This window comes from Antennarius striatus, chromosome 13, assembly GCF_040054535.1.
Source record: "Antennarius striatus isolate MH-2024 chromosome 13, ASM4005453v1, whole genome shotgun sequence".
Classification (NCBI taxonomy): Eukaryota; Metazoa; Chordata; class Actinopteri; order Lophiiformes; family Antennariidae; genus Antennarius; species Antennarius striatus.
Genome location: NC_090788.1, coordinates 923,884 through 942,500, shown reverse-complemented (window position 1 = coordinate 942,500; position 18,617 = coordinate 923,884). Strand labels below are relative to the sequence as shown.

Below are 18,617 nucleotides of genomic sequence, written 5' to 3'. Positions count from 1 at the left end.
CAGCAGCTAACAGGAAACTAGACCTTCATCACACCCTCCTCTTCACTATTGCCCTCACATTAACTCCTCTACTTCCTGTTAACTCCTCTACTTCCTGTTAACTGCACACGGTTCGTTTACTACAGTTTTCTTGCTAGCTTCTCATTAGCATACTGCTAAGGTCAACCCATCAGCTGACCGTGAAGGTGATGCTAACACCGCTGCTAAGCTAACGTCAGCGACCAATCAAACGGCTCGTTTGACGACCTTCACCAGACGGAGGAGAGGAGGCGTGACCCGACCCCTCCATCTGCTCGCCCCTCCCTCTCCTATCAATCAACCGATGACATCACGCCCCTGCCCACCCCCTGCCCCGCCCCTTGACCCCCCCCTCACCGTGCACTCCAGCTCCTCCGGCTCTGGTTTGATCTGCACGGGGGGCATGTCCTCCTCTTCCTCCTCCACTTCCTCCCGCTCTTCCTCGCCTGCTTCCTCCTCTCCTTCCTCCCGTGGCGGCCGAGGCCCAGTTGTCTCCGCCTCTTCCTCCTTCTCCTCCTCCTCTTCCTCCCGGGATGCTCGCGGCGGTGGCGGCGGTGGGGGGGCGGCGGCGCTCTGCTTGGCCGGGCTCCTGTGCCTCTTCTGGGAGCCGATGGCGCTCTTCTTCTGCTTAGGAGTGGAGTGGCACTGAGGAAGAGGAGGAAGAGGAGAGGTGAGACGAGGAAGGAGGGACAGGGGGGGGAGGGGTGAACACAATGTGGGGGGGGGGTCAACTTCCAAACCAGAAGGATTGAAGGAGGAATGAAGGTGAAGAAGGAGGGAAAAGAGGAAGACAGGTAGGACAGGAAGCTAGACAGGAAGTGGATTTTTTAGGGGGGGTAAAGGGGGGGGGTGACGACAGAAATTACCTCAGCTCGGAATGCTGGGGGAAAAAAAAGAGAAACGGAGCAGAAGGAGAGAAGGAGAAACAAAGGCCTGATCGCGAGGCTGCCTCTGAGGGAATGAGAGCAGAGCAGCGAGGGAGGGGTGGAGCCACTGGCCCCTCCCTCCCCCTCACAGGCAGACACACCCTTTTCTGGGGCGAGAGACATACAGGGGAGGGGGAGAGAGAGAGAGAGGTGTGTGGGGGGTGCGCCGTGGGGGAGAGAAACAAACACACCCTGCCTCTCTCTCTGCACAACTTCCTCTCCAGACCTAAGCCCCGCCCACTCCATCAGCGGGTCGATACCTATGGCGAGTTATCGGTGTGGGCGGGTCTTGGAGCAATCGGAAACGCGTTGAAAAACGAAAGTTTTTTTCTCGCGCGTCCGACGTCGGTCATCTCGGTTTCGTAGGAGCGCCACTTCCTGTTCTGTCGTTCTGACTTCCTGTTTGGAGCTCAGCTGATGTCGACGCGTCGGTTTGGGTTCCTGTGGTTTTTAAACTGTCGCTGCGATCAACGCTTCCACCAATCCTCACACCCATAGACTCAGGGGTGGAGCCTGAGCCGAGGACAAAGTAATCAGATTACTCGGGTGTATACTAGAGTACTCTAGACCATCTGATGAAAAAAACTAGTCTCAGGTGAGTTCATTTGATATCCCTGTTCAAACATGATGCTAACGTTAGCTACAGATTAGCCAGATGTATCTAACATTAGCGTCTGTGTTAGCGTCAGTGCTTGGCGTTCCGGTCCAATCAGAAAGCGTTCCTTCTATGCTAACAAAACGTTCCCCCTTTAGCTTCAGGACTTCCTGTCGGGTGTCTCCCGCTCCTCCGCCGGCCGCGTTTCCACGGGAACGGCGGCAGAGCCGACCCGCCCCGCTGGATTCCACAGTGAGGTGTGGCGTCAGCCAATCAGACTGGGTGTGGCCCTCCCCCCCCCCAGAGCGCTCTCCCGGCGGGAGGACGCATGCTCCCGTCCCATTGTGATGGAACAGAGCCCCCTCTGTGCCGCAGACAAAGGTGACGCCACACCTTCCCCCCACCCCAAACATTCCCAGCAGGCTCGGGGGGAAAAACGCCCCCCGGGAAAGACTGAAAGTTTCTCCTTTTGATTCCTGACTTTAAAACGACTGTAAAAGTTTTAGCGCTTCAGCCCCGATGCTAAGCTAACAGCTAACACGATGACCACTTCAACACAACAACGACCAAATTAATTTGACGATGTCATGAAATCGTCATGATCGTGGTTCATGATCAGCAGGCATGCTAACCATTAGCACAACACAACAAACTAACTTTTTGCACCATTTTTCAAATATTCAGTTTTATATTTTGTTTTATTTCAATCCTTTTTTTGGTAAAAAAAATTGTTTTTGTTTCTTTTTAGCAACAATTTAAAAGAGAATAATTAATGTTTTGCTAAATCCTGCTAGCCCGTGTTAGCATTTCTACCACTTATATCTTTGTGCACAGATTCCAGAATAAATCCGGGATTTGCAGCCGCTCAGGGATTGAACGGGATTTGGGGGCGTTTGTTTGAACTTATCTGAGCCCCGGGAAAAGTAAATAAAATTAAATAAAACAGTTAAACTAAAAAATTTAAGTTAGCAAAGCCCCGCCCACCAGAATGAGCCCAAACAACGCCGAGCCTCAAGAAATTTGATTGGATCCACATCTGCTGGAGGAAGCAGTGTGTGTGTGTGTGTGTGTGTGTGTGTGTGTGTGTGTGTGTGTGTGTGTCCCACCCGCCCCCACCCCCCAGAGGAGGGGTCCCACTGTGGAGTTCCAGGAATAAGGAGGGTGGGGTGGGCGTGACCCTGTCAGCCCTGATCCCACCACAGGAAGTCAGGGTGGGGTGAGGAGGGTGGGTGGGGTGGGAGTGGGGATAGGGGCGGGGGGGGCAAGAGGAACTGGAAAAAGACAGACGGGTCTTTTTCTTTGGCGTCGGAGGGGAGTCAAACGAACCAGAACCAGGATGAAGGTGATGATGATGGACCCCCTCCCTACATGATGCACAGTGGAGTAGGGGGGGGGTCCACTAGAAACCTGTAGCCGGTTGGACGGATTCCATCAAGGATCAGGAGGAAAACGTCTCCATGTGTGAGGAAGATGAAGATGAAGAAGCAGCCCAACCCCCCCCCCCCCCCTTAAGAAGGCGTTTTGGACCCTTCCGGTCTGGGGGGGGGGGGTCCAGGATCCCTCCGTTTCCTTCAGTTCTGCTTCACGTGGGGGATTAAAACCATGTCGTATTTTTTACAGTGTGCGTTGGGGGGGCGGGGCCGGACTATCTGGGTCAGCGCTCGTCGCCGCCCCCCCCCTCCAAACCCCTCCAGGCCCTGACAGCGGTGTGTTTTGGGTGGGGGTGGGGGGGACTGCCCCAGTCTGTTCACGCCACCCGTGTCCGAGCACACGTATGTAGACGGACACGCCTGGCCGGAACAGGCCCCGCCCCCTCCCCCCTGTGCCCCCTATCGGAGGGGGGGGGGCATTCTTCCTCCCTAATGGCAACTTGTTTATTTTATCTCTTGATTAAGAAACGGGGAAGAGGAGAGAGCCTGGTTCCCACCGGCGGCGGTGCCGGGTCACGCTGAGGTCACACGGGATGGGGGCGGAGCCTAGAGCTCTGAGGGCGGGGCCCAGATCTCACAGGGTCAGCGGGAGGATCGAGTTCCTCCAAATAAAGATATCAGGACTGATGGGTGGGGCAAGGGAGGACTTGAGGGCTGACCCCACCCCTCAGGGCAGGTCCAGGAGTGGGCGGGGTCACATAGGCCTCAAGCCACGCCCTCTGAAACAAGACAGAAGCCCCTGATGATGCGAAGGCGCCGACTTTCCAGTGTTGTGATGCGACTCGGATTATTATTATGATTTAAATACTGTGGGCGGAGCTAAGATCGACTCCAATTATTTCCTGTTTCGTCATGTGACTTCCTCGAGGCTCCGCCCACCCGCTGGTGTCACCTGCGGTGTCGCCGTCGGGAACGCTTGGCTCTAACCGACATGTAGGGAGAGTTCCGTCAAGGAGCGTTCCTATTGGCTCCCAGGGAGGGGCCAAATATTGCATAAGTCATGTAACTGGAGTCCACGCCCACCCCGCCCCCCCCACCCTAACCCTCACCCCACCCCCACCCTCACAGCGCCCCTCCCACGCCCACACATGCCTCAGCCCTGGGAGGAAGGAGGACCCTCCAAGGAAAACTGAGTGTGTGTGTGTGTGTGTGTGTGTGTGTGTGTGTGTGTGTGTGTGTGTGTGTGTGTGTGTGTGTGTGAGGGAGGGGGGCGTCGTTAATAAGTGACAGAGATGCGACGAGCAGTTGGTGAAAGAGCCACGCCCCCAAAAATCTGCTTTAACCCTTTGATTCCTGCGTCGCCTCTTGAATCACATGTTCCAGCTTGAAGGTTGCCATGGAAACAAACTCAAAAATTTTACGAATAATTTCAAGAAAAATTGATAAATGTAGAACAAATATTATTTTTTAAGTATTTTTTTTACGTCTGATGAAGGAGAAGGAAGAAGGGGAGGGTCTTAATTAGCATTGCTAAGAAACGTTACTTGGCTGCCGTCATGTCAGGTGACCACAAGCAGGGCTCTGATTGGACGTGGAGCCTTGAAACAACCCTGACGGAGGAGCAGAAGAAGAGACGCTCACAGCTGTGACCTTTCTACGCTTCCTTAACTCTCCCCTCCGCCCCCCCGTCAGATCCTTCCCACAATCCTTCACTCCCCCTCGCTGCAGTCCGTACGTGACGCTGCGCTGATCAATGATAAACATCTGGACGGCGGGTCATGTGACGCTCCGGTGGTCACATGTTCACCATGGCAGAGGACAAACGTACCCCCCCCAACAGCTGACGGGAGGACGCCGCCTCTTAAAGGGCCGGGTCCCCCCTACCGCGGCTCCTCCCTCAGGACGACTGTCGTCTCCTGACAGCGACGCCTCAGGAGGATCCTGATGCCACCAGCAGGGGGCAGCGACGAGACCTAATAGCATTTAGCTTTAACCACAGAAGAAGAAATGGAGCCGACTCCCATCTGTTATGTTGTTGTCATGACAACCACAGTACATCCAACCTTTCACAAAACTATCTTAGCTACTAAATAGCATGTTGCTAACAAGCTTCAGACATATTCAGCGGCTAAAATGTGTTGCTAACATGAGGTCAAAGGTCAATTATCTTCAACAACAACTTTTGCAATTAGCTAACAGACGGTTCGATCATGTCATGACACCGGTTGATGGCGGGTTCAACTCTCCACAAATGAGCTACTGTTAGCAAATGCTAACAATAGCTGTAGCTGCTACTTATCTTTGAGGCTATCAAATATGTCCGCCCTAAATCTTTTTAGAGATATTTATATTGACCAGGCTCTGGTTTAACGTTTTAACATTAGCAATGTGTTTCCCCAGGTTGGACGTGCTAACGTTAGCTACATTGTTTGGTTAGATGTGTAAAGGTTAGCTATATTATTTGGATAGCGTGTGTGTGTTCGCTACACTGTTTGAGCAGGAGCCTCCTCAGGTTAGGCATGCTAACATTGGCTTTATCGTTCAGTTAGATGTGCTAATGTTATCTACGTTGTTTGACTAAGCTTTCTTCAGTTCAGAAGTGCTAACGTTAGCCGCATTGATGGCTCAGATATGCTGATCTAATTTACGTGGAATCAACAGAACATCTTTTGTTTTTATCGACTAATTTGCTGAATTTTGTTTTCCTTCATCTCAAACCAACGGATTGGAACTATTTTTATTCGGGCTCCACGTGAAAACATGAAACGGACTCGCCGGCCGGCGTCGCGCTGAAGGGAAAGTTAAAAACAACAGCTGACGGCGAGTCAACACTGGCCGTCGGGTCAAAGGTCACCGCTGTTGCTCAACGCCAGGCAGGAAAACACGATGAAGACAAAAAAAACAACCGAGCTCGCGTTTCGTCGTTTACTTCCAGGAGCGTCGGATGAGTCACGCTGCGTCAACAGTTAGCGTCTCCATTCATTCCCGTTCTGGATGCAAACGCTTTTAGCACGTTTACATTAGTGGAACCAGTACCCAACTGGTTTCACTGCCTGCTCCGGTTCTGCTGAAGGCGTGGCCGCAGTTACTGGTTGGAAATATTCGGCGTGTAAAAAACGTCAGCGTTAGCGCAACTCAGCGTGTGTTGCTACTACTACTGCTAAATTAGCTAGTGCTTGTTTCAACGTATGATCGAATGATGGCTTCAGAAGCCCTTTAAGATATGTTTGGTCGGATGAGACATCAGTCAGCCGTGCGCTCATCCGTCCGCGTGCCTGTAGCGACATTTAGCTAGCAAAGCGTCACCAAACGTCAGCGAGTTAAAACCTGCGGGCGGCGGGGAATCCCGTCGCGCTGGTTCTTCCCCCCAATCCAGATCCACTCGTGAGGCCTCCAGACGGGGTCACAACTGGTGTCGCGTCACATGACGGATTGATTCAATTATCAATTATCAGTTCTAATCGGCTGCTTATAGCTCGATCAGATGCTACGTACTGAATACCTTCAGATTAGCTAAATCGTCACGATGAGCTAACAATAACCTGAATACATTTGAAGTTGACCATTAGCAGCGCGGCTAGCGTTTGTAGTCTTGTGACTTGACTTTGAGAAACCTCTTAGCAACATGCTAGCTAGCAGCTGAAACTATTTGATGCTATTTGAGTTGTTTTAGATTTCTTTGTGTTTCCAGATGTTTCCAGACTCCTCCCACGTGGACGCTCTGGATTATTATCCGACCTCCTGCTGCTTTTGACTCACGCCGCTGCTGATTGGCTCCTTTATGGTGGACAGATGCCGCGAGCTGGAAACCCGCCAGAGGTGAGATCGTCTCGGCAACTTCACCCGCGTTCGGAATATTTTGTCGTGAGGAAAAACGTCGTAGGAAAAGCAGAGGAGGAATGGGCGTGGCCCCATCTGGCTGGCGGAGAGGGGATTGGGCGAGACACAGAACACAAGCAGGAGAGAGAGGGAGCCGCCGCCTGGTTGTTATCACGGCACACCCCGGTGACGCAACGTCGGCCGCCACTTCCCTCCTGTCCACAATCGTTAAACGAAAGCAGGCGACACACACACACACACACACACACACACACACACACACACACACACATACACCCCAAACTCCTCCAAAGCGCCTGGCCAGAACCGTTCACGCCTGCAGCCCCGCCCCTAGGAAACATCACCAGAACCACACCCTTGACGCCAACGGCGTTTTCCACGCCGTAAAGTTCCCTCCTTTGTGATTTTAGACGATCAGCGTAGAATACGCCATCATCGGCGTAGAACACGCCATCATCGGCATAGAACACGCCATCATCGGTGTAGAACACGCCATCATTGGCGTAGAACACGCCATCATCAGCCTAGAGGGAGGAATTACATACGTAAAGCTGTACGCTAAAGCGCTAACGGCTGAGCTCAACGTCTTGTAGATGATATTCACTTCCTGGTTGTGGGTCATCACGTCAAAACGTCCAGAAAACCGTTAGCAAATGGGGAGGGGGCACAAAAACGACTGATCCCGCCTTTTTTTAATCATCTCTATTTGTAGGGTGGGGGTATACGTCTTTAGGGGCGGAGCATAAGTCTGGGATCAGTCCAGTCGAGTACGCCGCTCTACACCAAGACGAATTTAACGGTTTAGAATTTGTTGAAAAGTTTTTAATAAAGTTTTAGTTTCGCTTTGATTCACGGCACAAAACTTTATGAGGTCACATGTGGTCCCGCCCACCTCTGATTGTTGTCTGAGGAGTAATGGAATCCCCTTGGGCCAATCAGACCACCTGACCTTTAACCCCGTTTCCACGCCCACTTCAACCCCGACTGGCTTCACTTCCAATTACTTCATCCGCTTTCAGACACGCCCCCCCAGCAACCCCACCTCTCCTTCCTCTTCCTCCCCCCCCCACCTCTCCTACATCCCACATCCCCTTTTCTTTTCATTGAGGCCATTTTGGCAGCTCGGCTACAGTTACCATGACGATGGGATTCACCCCCCCCCTCATTGATGACTGTGTCGTGGTTGGTAGGGGGTCACTCCGCCGCTGCCAGCCCCGCATCACGGCCTAATCTGAGGTGACACAGCCAATATCCTAACACACACACACACACACACACACACACACACACACACACACACACACACACACACACACACACACACACACACACACACACACACACACACACACACACACACACACACACACACACACACACACACACACACACGGGGTCAACCCTGTTCTTATAGGTTCTTATTGGTGCAAAATATTTACTCTGATTCATAGATGTTTGAACATGAATTCAACCAATAAAAGGCCAGGTTCAGGTTCACACAGTGAAACAGTCCAGGTTCACGCAGTGAACTCATGAGCACCTCTGCCAGTGTTTGATGTTTCCTTTCTGGGTATGGATCAGCTAGCGTTAGCAGCGATGCTAACAGTCAGTAAACAGCTGGATGTCTCACTAATAGGTTTATCTGGACGTGACGGTCGAGGACGGTTGAAGGTGAATCCGCGGAGCGACGAGGACATACCAGAGAAAACGGGCGTGACGGAGACATGAGGTCGAACAAAGCTGTTCTGTCTGAAGTAGCAGCTCACATGATCGAGTCCCAGCAGCTCCACCTAAACCCTGATCCCGCCGGATCCGGACCCGCTAGCCTCTTTAGCTCGTCAGCTAACACTGCTAGCAAACCGACGCACATGCTTCCATTTATTTGATCGATTTTAAAAACTGTTTCATTTTGCGTTTACGTCGCGTTGAGATGGTTTTGGTTTGAACACTGTCAGCCCAACGAGTTTCGTCTCTTTAGCAGAGGATAAATCAAAATCTGATTCAAGTCCGACTCAACTAAACCCGCAGGGAGGAAGTTCCAGCTCCATCTAGAACCAGATAACGGTGAAGATGAGGATGGATGAAGCAGAGAGAGCGTGACCCGATGAGGAGGAGGAGGAAGAAACCTCAGAACACTCACCAGAACAAAATCAACTCTTTCAAGTTTTATTATCGTGTCTGAAAAACTCAGAGTCACTGCAAGTTCAGTCAGACCAAACCAAACGCTTCCCGATCGGGAAACATTGATCAGTACATTTCCACATGGATAAAACTTCTGATCATCTTCTGCAGTGAATTCTGGGTAGGATAGCTTCGGCCATTGTGTGGATTCTCTTCATCATGCAGCCCTTTCAGAATAAAAGCTTTCAATCGATCGTTAGCGACGGTTAGCGATTCATCTGGAATCGTCTTTGTTTGCGGTTTAATTATTTGTGACTATTCTGGATCTGTTAACGATCTCGTAAAACTCCAGAGAAACGTTTCAGGTTTCCGGTTTTGTTAGGGATCAACAGAAGGAAAACCGGAGCGTGGAATCCGTGGATGACAGTTAAACCATCGCTCCGACGGATCCCGCCGCCGTCTGTTCCTGTCGACGCCGTCTGGAGTAAACAAGAAAAAAAAAAGGTCTCCATTCCGGAATTTCCTGCAGCCGATCTGCTTTCCTTCACGTTTGTGACGGACGGGCGAGACGGAGGCCGTCTGGGTGAGGAAGACGAGGAAGACTCACCAACAGCTGCCGGCAACGGGAGTGTATTTCACGGTCACCATGGCAACACAACAACCAGATTAATCACTGGATTCGGTTTGCACAGGCAGGAGGCTGGACTCGTGGCCGCGCCTTCCTAGTCGCACCCGCATGAGGGACGAGTAGTTAACCCAGACCAGGAGGAGGGGCTAGGACTAGTTAGCTAGCTGGTTAGTTAGCTAGTTAGGCAGAAAGGAAAGGAGACGACAAGTCTAACGACCTTCAACTGAAGGTCCAATGAAGCTCGTGGGAAACAGTCCAGGTTCACACAGTGAAACAGTCCAGGTTCACACGGACTGTTTCTATCCCATAATAAACCAGCTTCCAGTTGTGAACCCACCAGAATCAATCCCGATAGGTGTGAATCCTGGTGTAACGTGGGTCGTGAACTCGGCGCTTGCGTCCAGGGTTTAATTTTGGTTCCGTGTCGGGAGAATCAGCCGCTCTGCTCTGCGCCACATAAACGGCGCCGTGTCTCTATAAATAGCCCAGAAGCCCCTGGGGCAGGCCAACCGGAGCGGGGCCGCCCAGCAAACACAAACTGAGACACCGTCAACAACTCATCCAGACAGCGCTACGCTAATTAGCAACTAACCAAGATGCTGGATGCTGCGGGCGGCGAGCGGAAGGTTAGCTACCATTAGCATCCATGTGACGGATCCTCAGTGGTCGTCTTCTCAGTCGACCCCAACAGAACCAATCAGACCCCAGAAATAGAAACCAATTTGTGACCAATCACAATTCAGGATGACTTAATCACGGGCAATCCAACAACTGACCCCGCCCAACGACTGGCCCCGCCCAGCGCCACCCGAACTCGTCCGGTCCATCTCCCATCCTCATCGCCTCTCATCATTTATCTTCTCCGCGTCATCAGGCGTCCAGATGGCCGCCTAAAACACGGGCGAATCTGAGGGTGACGACGCCATCCATCCGTACATCCTTTAAAACCCGTCCCTGACACTCGCCGTTAGCGGCGATGATGGAGGAAGCTCGTTCTGTAAATCACTTCGGTTAGCGTCGCGTAAAACGGTAAAAAAGACCCTCTGTAGGTCATTTAAACCGTATTTCTGACAGCTTTTCGTCGTCACGGAGACGCGTCTCCATGACCTCGACGAAGACCGTGATCGTGAACGCACCGTGAACCGGTTTCATCCGGAACCGGTGAGGATACAACAAACAGGAAGTCCTCGAGATCCACCGTCATGCGAACATCCCGATCGATTGTGTATGGAAGGTCGAGCTGATTTCAAAATAAAAGCATGCAGAAATACATTCTCTGGTCCACTGGAGGTGTGTGGATCCCCTAAGCTCCGCCTCCCTCCACTCAGGTGACCAGACCGAACCCCTTTGTGTTTTGCACCACGCCCAGGTAACGCTCCGTATTAAAACAAAAGGAGCGGTACACGCCCTGAATGAAGTCACACCAGGAAGTCGTCGCTCGTTTGTTTAAGTAAAGCTCAAATTGACTTTCTGCACTGCTTAACGATCGACCAATCAGAAGGAGGCGCTGGGACAACCCTCCACCCGTCGGGTCACGCTGACTCGCAGGCGCGGCGTCGCTATCTCAGCAGCTCCATCAAACTTTGTCCGGTGGAGTTAATCATTGCCTGGCGCGCGGTGTTAACGCGTGGTGTTAGCGCGCGGCGTTAGCGCGCAGCGTTAGCGCGCGGCGTTAGCTGACGGCGTTCACACAATCAGACTTTGTGTTTCAATGCTGAGGCTCCGCCCAGGAATGTACAGCTGACCCCACTGCCGTCCAGCTGAGCCATGCCCACCGGGAGGCCTACGAGCTGCTAACGCTAAACTGTCGCTCACGCGGCGTTCAACACGTTTGTCCAGGTCAAAGGTCAAAGGAACGGAAAGTTCAGGAATATTTCAACGTGTTTGAGTCTGAAAACCATGACATCATCCGATGGATCCCAGAGTGGTTATAACCCTGTGGTTATAACCTGTTGATTAAAACCTAGAGATTTTAACACGTTTTAATCACCAACATGTTTATTACATGTTTGTAACCACTAGGTTTTAATCAACCAGCCAATCAGCTTTCTCTAAATTTTGGTTTTCGCGGTTTTGTTTTCTGAATTTAATTTGGGGGGTTTCATTTACTCTTTACTATTATTCTCTGGAAATATGTTCCGTATAATTTCCTAATTATCGTAAACATTCATTGACACCAAATCTAATCCGTCAAAGAACCTTGAAATCACGAGTTTCAGACACACTAAAAAACCCAAACTAATTAGCATAATGCTAAAAACAAGTCCAGGAAGCTGGAGGAGTTAAAGCTGGCTAATGCTGGTAGCAATGCTAAGCTAATGATGTCCATTCAACTCCAACAAACTCCAACTCCAACAAAATAACCTGATTGGTCAGTTGCCTCGAAACCCCGCCTCCTGAAGCGTGTCAGTGTGGTTTCCACGTGAACTGAACACGCGTGTGATAAACTGTGAACACGGCTCGGGGTTCTATTCAGCGTTAGCGTGACGGAAGCATTGAAGTATTTCAGTCTCATGAATGTAGAAGAAAACACGCTAACGCTCACACCTAGCATGACGTAGATCACGTGTTATTGACGTCATACATGTGTGATCACCAACGTTAAAATATCACGCTGTTAGATGGATCCAAAGCACACGGAGCCTTCACGGGCTAACGAGTTACACAAAGATGCTAACTAGCTAGTTTTGCTAATCTAGACTTTTAGGCGGAGCAGCTCAAGCAGAAAAATTTAATTCAGACGATAAAATTAAATGTTACACAATTAACGAGTTACACATTTAGCTTAGCTAACTGTTTTTAGTTCAAAGCCACGCTATCCAGTGATGCTAGCTCAAGTTTTTTTCTGGTTGTTTTTTTTTCCCAATTTAGTCACATGATCAGTTTTCTACTAAAAGTCCGGATACGATTTTAGCTGTCATCAAATAAAACAATTTAAATCTCATTTTAATAAAACTACGGCTATTTAGGCATTAGCGTATTATTACGAAGGTTTTACAGTAGTGAAAAACAAAAACGCAAATTTTGACACACATTTCTCATAGCAATTTTTAAAATAAAATTAATAAATTATGATGCCGATTTGAGAAATTTTCAATTTATTTAAGTCAAATCAAACCCGTTTCTACGTAAAGCTCAGTTTGAATGCAAATGCATCACGTGACGGATTGAATTAACGTTAACAACCGTCATTAATTTCCGATTCGGAACCGGATAAATGGGCGGTTCTGAGTGAAGTAAACAACAATAAATAAAATAAAAACACAAAACAAATGTGGATCCGCTCTAAATTTTACCGGGACCCCTCCCGGACCGGGACCCTTCCTCCCCCCCGGGTGGTCGTGGCAATCCTTCGGTGATATTTTTGTTGTCATTCGCTCCCCTTGAACGCACCGTGATGCGTTCAGGGCCCGCGCTGCGCGTCAGCGGCAGGCAGCGCACCTGGCTGCTGCCCGGGGTTCTGTCTCGCAGGCTGCTGGCCCTTTAAAGCTAAGATGGTGTCCCGCGAGCCGCGGGCAGACCTTCCGTTTCCTCCCTTCCATTCCGGCCCGAACCCCCCTTCCGACGGCGGGTCAAACCCAAACGCCCCCCCCCCCGTCCTCTTCCGATGCACCCCCCCCCAGTTACGGTTCTGGGGGACCGGACCGCTGCGGTTTCCGGTTCGACACCGTGACATTCGTATTTTTTTGGCGCATCAGGCTGCAGGCGGATCATCCGCCACCGGGGGGTGGGGTGGGGGGGCACTTACTTTCTTGTTGCGGGTCTCCGGGTGCATCTCTGTTACCGGAGCGGTGCCGCGGCGGAGGGGTGGAGCGGGGGGTCGGATCTGGGTGTAGAACTATCGGGGGGTGGGGGAGAGAGAGACAGAGGAGGCTCCTGGCGGGGGGTGGGGGGTGGGGTGCGCGTCCACCTTCACGGTATCTTTTTTCCTCACACCTGCCGCTCCGCTCGGTTCATTCCCGCAGCGTCGTCCCCGCAAATCCAGCCGGTGTGCCCGATCCGCTCCGTCTGTGACGGCGTGCGTTCCAGGGCTGGGCTCTCTCTCTCCGCCTGTTCCTCCTCCGCCTCTCCCTGCTTATGACCCCACCCTGCGTCCCCACCCCTCATCTCGCTGTCATTCAGGGAGCTGCGCAGCTCCTGCATGCGGAGGAACCGGCGACCCGACACCGGCTGCGGGGCGGGCGGGCAGCGCCGGACGAGCCGCAGCGCAACCGGCGGATGCGCGTTTTTTGTTTTTTTTTTAATATACACGCAACGGAGGAGACTGTGTGTGTGTTAATGCTGCAGAGATGGTGGAGAGAAGCACCCATGTCACCTCCATGACGTCACTCAGCAGGCTAATTGAGGACACTCCGACTGGGTGGGGAGGGTGGTGCACACTCAGCCCGGCTTTGCAGCATTACGCTTGATAAAATAGCGCCTATAAATAAAGGGAGGCGGTGTGGTGATAGATGGAGACACACCCTTTCCAGTAAGCAGGGAGTGGCGCGACAGAGGCTTTTAAACGTTAGAGGGAAACGTTTTTCTTCTAATGCGCTGGAAAATCAACCAGTTAGCATGTTAGCTGCTAATATCTGCATTAAACACAAAGAATTTAGGATTTTGTTGTGTTAGAAATGCAAAGAATCCAATTTGTAGCCGTATAGACCTCCATCAGCGCGCTGCCGACAGTTAACAACCGTTTTACTACATTTCCCATGAGTCCATATCGCTAAACAGGAAGTGCAGAGCGGAAGTGAAGGAAGGTAAACAAGCCTTTCACTTCAATGTCGTGTGTGAGTCGTTCCAAACCACTAAAGATGTTTTATTATTTAAAATAAGTCATCAGTAACTAACAACATTTTTATGATCCAAAATACACTGCGAATGTGTTCTGTACATTTTACGATGATTGTTAAACAAATCTAATCTACAGCTTCATTTCTTTAAAATAAACTCATAAAACGTAACATATCGTCGATTTTTTTTGTTTCCGGTATAGCACTACAATTCCCACAATCCCACCCATCGGAACAGGAAGAGCAAAGCGGAAGGATGAAAAGGTAAACAGAACTTTCAGTGCATTGATGTATCTCAGTAGTTTTCTTGCTATTAATGTATTTTAATCAATAAAATATGCTGTTTCGATTCGTAAGACCTTTATTTATGTATCGATCCGTCTGAACCCGTTCGCTTTGATCAATCAGAGCCTCGCGTTGTCATGGAGATAGCTAACCTACCCGAGTTAGCTTCCGTTTCTGCTAACCTCTGTTTGGTTTTTCATAATTTAGATTTAAAAACGAGTTAAACTGAATTAATGCTCCATTAGACTACACATACATGTAACACAGGTTAGCATAGCCTAACTAGCTCACCTCGGTACGTCAGATGGCATGTTTTACAGCTAGCTAGCGCCGTTAGCATGTCAGAAGAATTTTAATTCATTCGTCAAAAGAAATTCCGGTAAAAAAAAACAACAACAACGCAGAAATTTAATCAACTTTCTGTAGTTATTCTCTCGTCATTATTTACATTTATTTTAATTAATTTATTTTGGAATAAACACCGTCAACATTAGGTTTAGTTTGTGTGATTAAAATTAGTTTAAAATAAATTAAGGATTCGTTTTTATGGTTTTAAAGTGGATTTTTTTTCATCATAGTCAACTGTATTGTTAAATGTCCCACTTCTGTACGACACGTTGGTTTGATCTGTCACCAGTTAGTCTCCATAACGGACTGTATAAAAGTTATGAGAGTAGGAAGTAGAAGTTAATGATCCTTATCTTTACTCTCAATGAAAGAAAACAGATTAATTATCTGAAAATCTATTTTAAGTTGACTCAATTTACACTCAGTCCAGAACCTCATAACAAAAGAAACAAGGAATATTTAGGGACATACCGGGACAGATGTTACCCCGAGGTTCCCCCTGCAGACTGCCGTTGGCGTTAGACACACCTCCCTCACCGAGCCGTTGGGGGGGTTGACTTGGTCCCATGTAGCCAGTGCGGGGCTGACATAGTGCCTCCTAACCTGTTTGGTGTCATGTCTAATTTTACTGATTATTTATGTATTTAATTTTACATATTATTTACTTATTATAATATTTATTTATATTGTAATATTATAATATTTATTATAATATTAAGCAGAATATTTATTAATAATTTATGTGTTTATTATGATGCAATGTGTGAATGTATGTTAGTAGACGATATTAATAACATATATCTATCTTATAAATAGTTTATAATTGATTATTCGGCCAGGAGGAAATCAGCTGGACATTGTTTGAATAATTTTAATGGTTAAAGTCATTTTTACAAACAAAAGAATACACAATATTTCCAGTTCCTACTTCTCAGACATTAGGTTTTGATTTATTTTATTTTCATCCGATCGTCATGTTTTGACTCTTGTGACGTCACGTTTTCTCGTCTTCTCACGTTTTAAAAAAACAAACAACCAGCAGCAGAAGAATCAATAAAACCAGTCATTCTTTACAGCTTCGCTTCGGTCGTCTGGTCGACCTGCTGGTCACGTGTGTTTTAAGCCGTGTTCCGTGTCGTTTCGTCTGACCGTCTGATCCGTGTTCCAGGGTGAGCCGGCGTCCGTGTGAAGACGGGCCCCTGCTGGACGAGCAGGAGACGGAAGGCCAGCGGCGGCTGCACGGCCTCCTGCTGCAGCAGCTGCACACCGACGCCGACGTCCAACGGTGAGAATACGACCGTCGGATGACGGGAGAACTTTTGATCCATGTAGTTCCTCCACAGGCGTGATATTTACACGCCAGGCACACGACAGACGGGGGGGGGTTGGAGTTCTTTACCGGATCTAGATCTTAACCACGTGTTGGCGGATGGATACATCAGGTTCTACTGGATTTACATTATGTGAACTAGTTCCCTCTGTAGACATCAGACCCCATAAACTCCGCCCACAGATGTGTCGCCAAGAGGCGGAGCTTCGCCCCGGCGGCGGTGTACCGCCCGTTCGGGGAGCAGGCGGCCGGCGTGAGGAGCCTCGCCCAGTTCCAGGCGCTGCAGGAAGGCGAACAGGAAGTGGCCAGCCTCCGGGAGCTGGGACTGACCGACGCCGAGATCCGGCTGTGGCGAAATCGAGACTCGCCGGTTGTCACGGAGACGGTGAGACCAGAACGCTCCGACGCGTTCGGCTTTATAAAAGTGTGTGACGTTCCTGTGGATGTGTATGTTCCAGGCCCGAGGCGTGTCTGCGGCGCCGGGGGCGAAGGAGCAGCGCCTGCAGGTGATCCGGGACAAGATGGCGGCGAGGGCGGAGCTTCTGGCCCGCCCCCAGCGCTTCGCCTCCAGCCATCCGCTCTCACGCCGTGAGATGGAGATCGAACGGGCGCTGTTCCAGGGGAGCGACCGCCTGGGGTTCCTCAGCGCGCTCTACCATCGAGGTACGGCTGGGCGTCGACCGCAGGGCGTGGCTGTTTTGAAGAGGGGAAGGGGCGGGGCCTAAGGGTCAGAACCCAACGCCGACGGCTGAACGTCTCGTCTGGTTCTCCTCTCAGATGAAGAACACCAGGACGGCCAGCAGGGGGCGACGCCCTCCGACCCCATGGACTCTGTGTACCGGGACGTCCTCCTGAGGGGTGGAGCTTCAGGACAGAAATGCGATGGGTCACATGACCCACAGACAGACCAATCAGAAGAGGCCCCCACCTCTCAGAGCAGCCCGTCTCCTTCAGGTTCTGGGGAGCAGCTGGAGACACCGCCGCTAGCCCCTCCCACACAGATAGATCTAAGCCAACCAATCGGAAGCCTGCGTGGGGCGACGCCCACAACGCCGGGGGCTCCGCCCACCGTGTGCGGGGAGATCGAGTCGATCTCAGACGAGGACATCCTGAAGAACCGCGAGTCCGACGAGGCGATCCGGAGCATCCCGCGGTTCAGGAACTACGAGCCCGGAAGACCGTCCAAGGTACGACCGACGCATCCGACAGAGCATCCAACAGAACATCCGACCCCATCGGTTGCGTCTGCTTGTCCCGTTCCAGGTGCTCTGCGTGAAGAACCTGAGCCCGCGGGCGTCGGCCGCCCAGCTGGTGGCGCTGTTCTCCCGCTTCCAGCAGGATGACGGGACGCCGCTCGTCTACCGGCTGCTGACGGGACGGATGAGAGGCCACGCCTTCATCACGCTGCCAGGTGAGAGGGCGGAGACACGCCGCCGTACCTGTCCTCACCTGTCTTACCCTTTCTTACCCATTTTCACCCCCTCCAGACGCGGCGGCGGCCCAGAGGGCGCTCCACCTCCTCCACGGGTTCCGCCTCCTGGGGAAACCTCTGGTTCTGGAGTTCAGCCGGGAGCGAAAGGAGGAGGAGAACCAGGAGGGTCAGACGTGACTGAATATTTACTGTACAGTTATTTTTTTTATTTTTGTTTTAAATATTTCTCCAAGCGTTGAAAAAATAAATGAATCAAATGATAGAAAACGTTGGATTCTGATCTTTTCTGCCAGTTAAACAGTTTTATATATATATATGTATATATATATATATATATATATGTATATATATATATATGTGTGTATATCTATATATATATATATATATATATCTATATATATATATATATAGATATATATATATGTATGTATAATTTACTCCGTTTTGTTGTATTCATAGGTTTTTGTAAAGTTTCAACTGTAGTAAAATTTTAAATGTGATTGTGAAGAAAATGTGAAGAATCACGTTTAATATTTTTATATCATAAGAATTTTTTTTTACAATTTCACTTATTGTAAATTTTGTTGTTACTAAAATTCCGCTGACCTTAATAGGATTGTTGATCATAACAGGAGTTCAGGTGTTATTCCTCTCCTGGACACTAGATGGCGCCACTTGGTCACATCTTCAGACCAAAGCTTTTACATCTCTGGATAATGTCTGCTGATGGGACAAAAACAAGAAGATGTCATTATCAGACGTCGTCCACAGTCTGATGGGATGGCAGAAGAACTAAACGGTAAAGGTCAAAGGTTAAACTTCCTTTAATGGGATTCTGTTGATCAGACGCAGAGTTCAGGTTCAGGTGATTCTGGGTTCTATTATAACATGACATGAAGTTGAATGTAGTTTAAATCTTTGACCCGCCCCTCTCCAGCTCTGATTG

At 50.0% G+C, this 18,617-nt stretch overlaps 2 protein-coding genes across 7 annotated transcripts in view; one reads left to right on the top strand and one right to left on the bottom strand.

Annotated features, from left to right (window-relative positions):
- The window catches only part of klf8 (Kruppel like factor 8), a 27,577-nt gene extending 14,013 nt beyond the window's left edge, over positions 1-13,564 (bottom strand). For 2 of the 3 annotated variants that reach the window (XM_068330529.1, XM_068330528.1), the window contains exons 1-2: positions 885-1,082; positions 376-663 (exon numbers count right to left, since the gene is read on the bottom strand). In XM_068330529.1, the coding sequence (XP_068186630.1) occupies positions 376-663; positions 885-1,067 (471 nt within the window). In that variant the 5' untranslated portion in view covers positions 1,068-1,082. Of the gene's footprint in view, positions 1-375; positions 664-884; positions 1,083-13,246 lie in introns of those variants that run through there. The other variant, XM_068330530.1, reaches the window with a different exon arrangement.
- rbm41 (RNA binding motif protein 41) lies at positions 1,295-17,924 on the top strand. Of its 4 annotated transcripts, XM_068330532.1 has the most exons (9): positions 1,295-1,539; positions 6,601-6,728; positions 14,480-14,540; positions 16,078-16,194; positions 16,423-16,624; positions 16,698-16,902; positions 17,017-17,426; positions 17,503-17,650; positions 17,727-17,924. In XM_068330532.1, exons 3-9 carry the CDS (start codon positions 14,533-14,535, stop codon positions 17,846-17,848), a joined length of 1,212 nt encoding a protein of 403 aa, XP_068186633.1. In that variant the 5' UTR covers positions 1,295-1,539; positions 6,601-6,728; positions 14,480-14,532; the 3' UTR covers positions 17,849-17,924. The 4 variants fall into 4 exon arrangements, with proteins under 4 accessions (XP_068186633.1, XP_068186632.1, XP_068186635.1 ...); XM_068330531.1 differs by lacking the exon at positions 1,295-1,539 and having other exon boundaries at positions 6,491-6,728; XM_068330534.1 differs by lacking the exons at positions 1,295-1,539; positions 6,601-6,728 and adding an exon at positions 13,724-14,243.
- Positions 17,925-18,617: the final 693 nt, after the last annotated feature.

Coding starts and splice junctions, on each gene's coding strand:
- rbm41 (XM_068330532.1), top strand. Junction 16,625..16,697: donor CGCCGGTTGTCACGGAGACG/GTGAGACCAGAA, acceptor TGTATGTTCCAG/GCCCGAGGCGTGTCTGCGGC. Junction 16,903..17,016: donor CAGCGCGCTCTACCATCGAG/GTACGGCTGGGC, acceptor TTCTCCTCTCAG/ATGAAGAACACCAGGACGGC.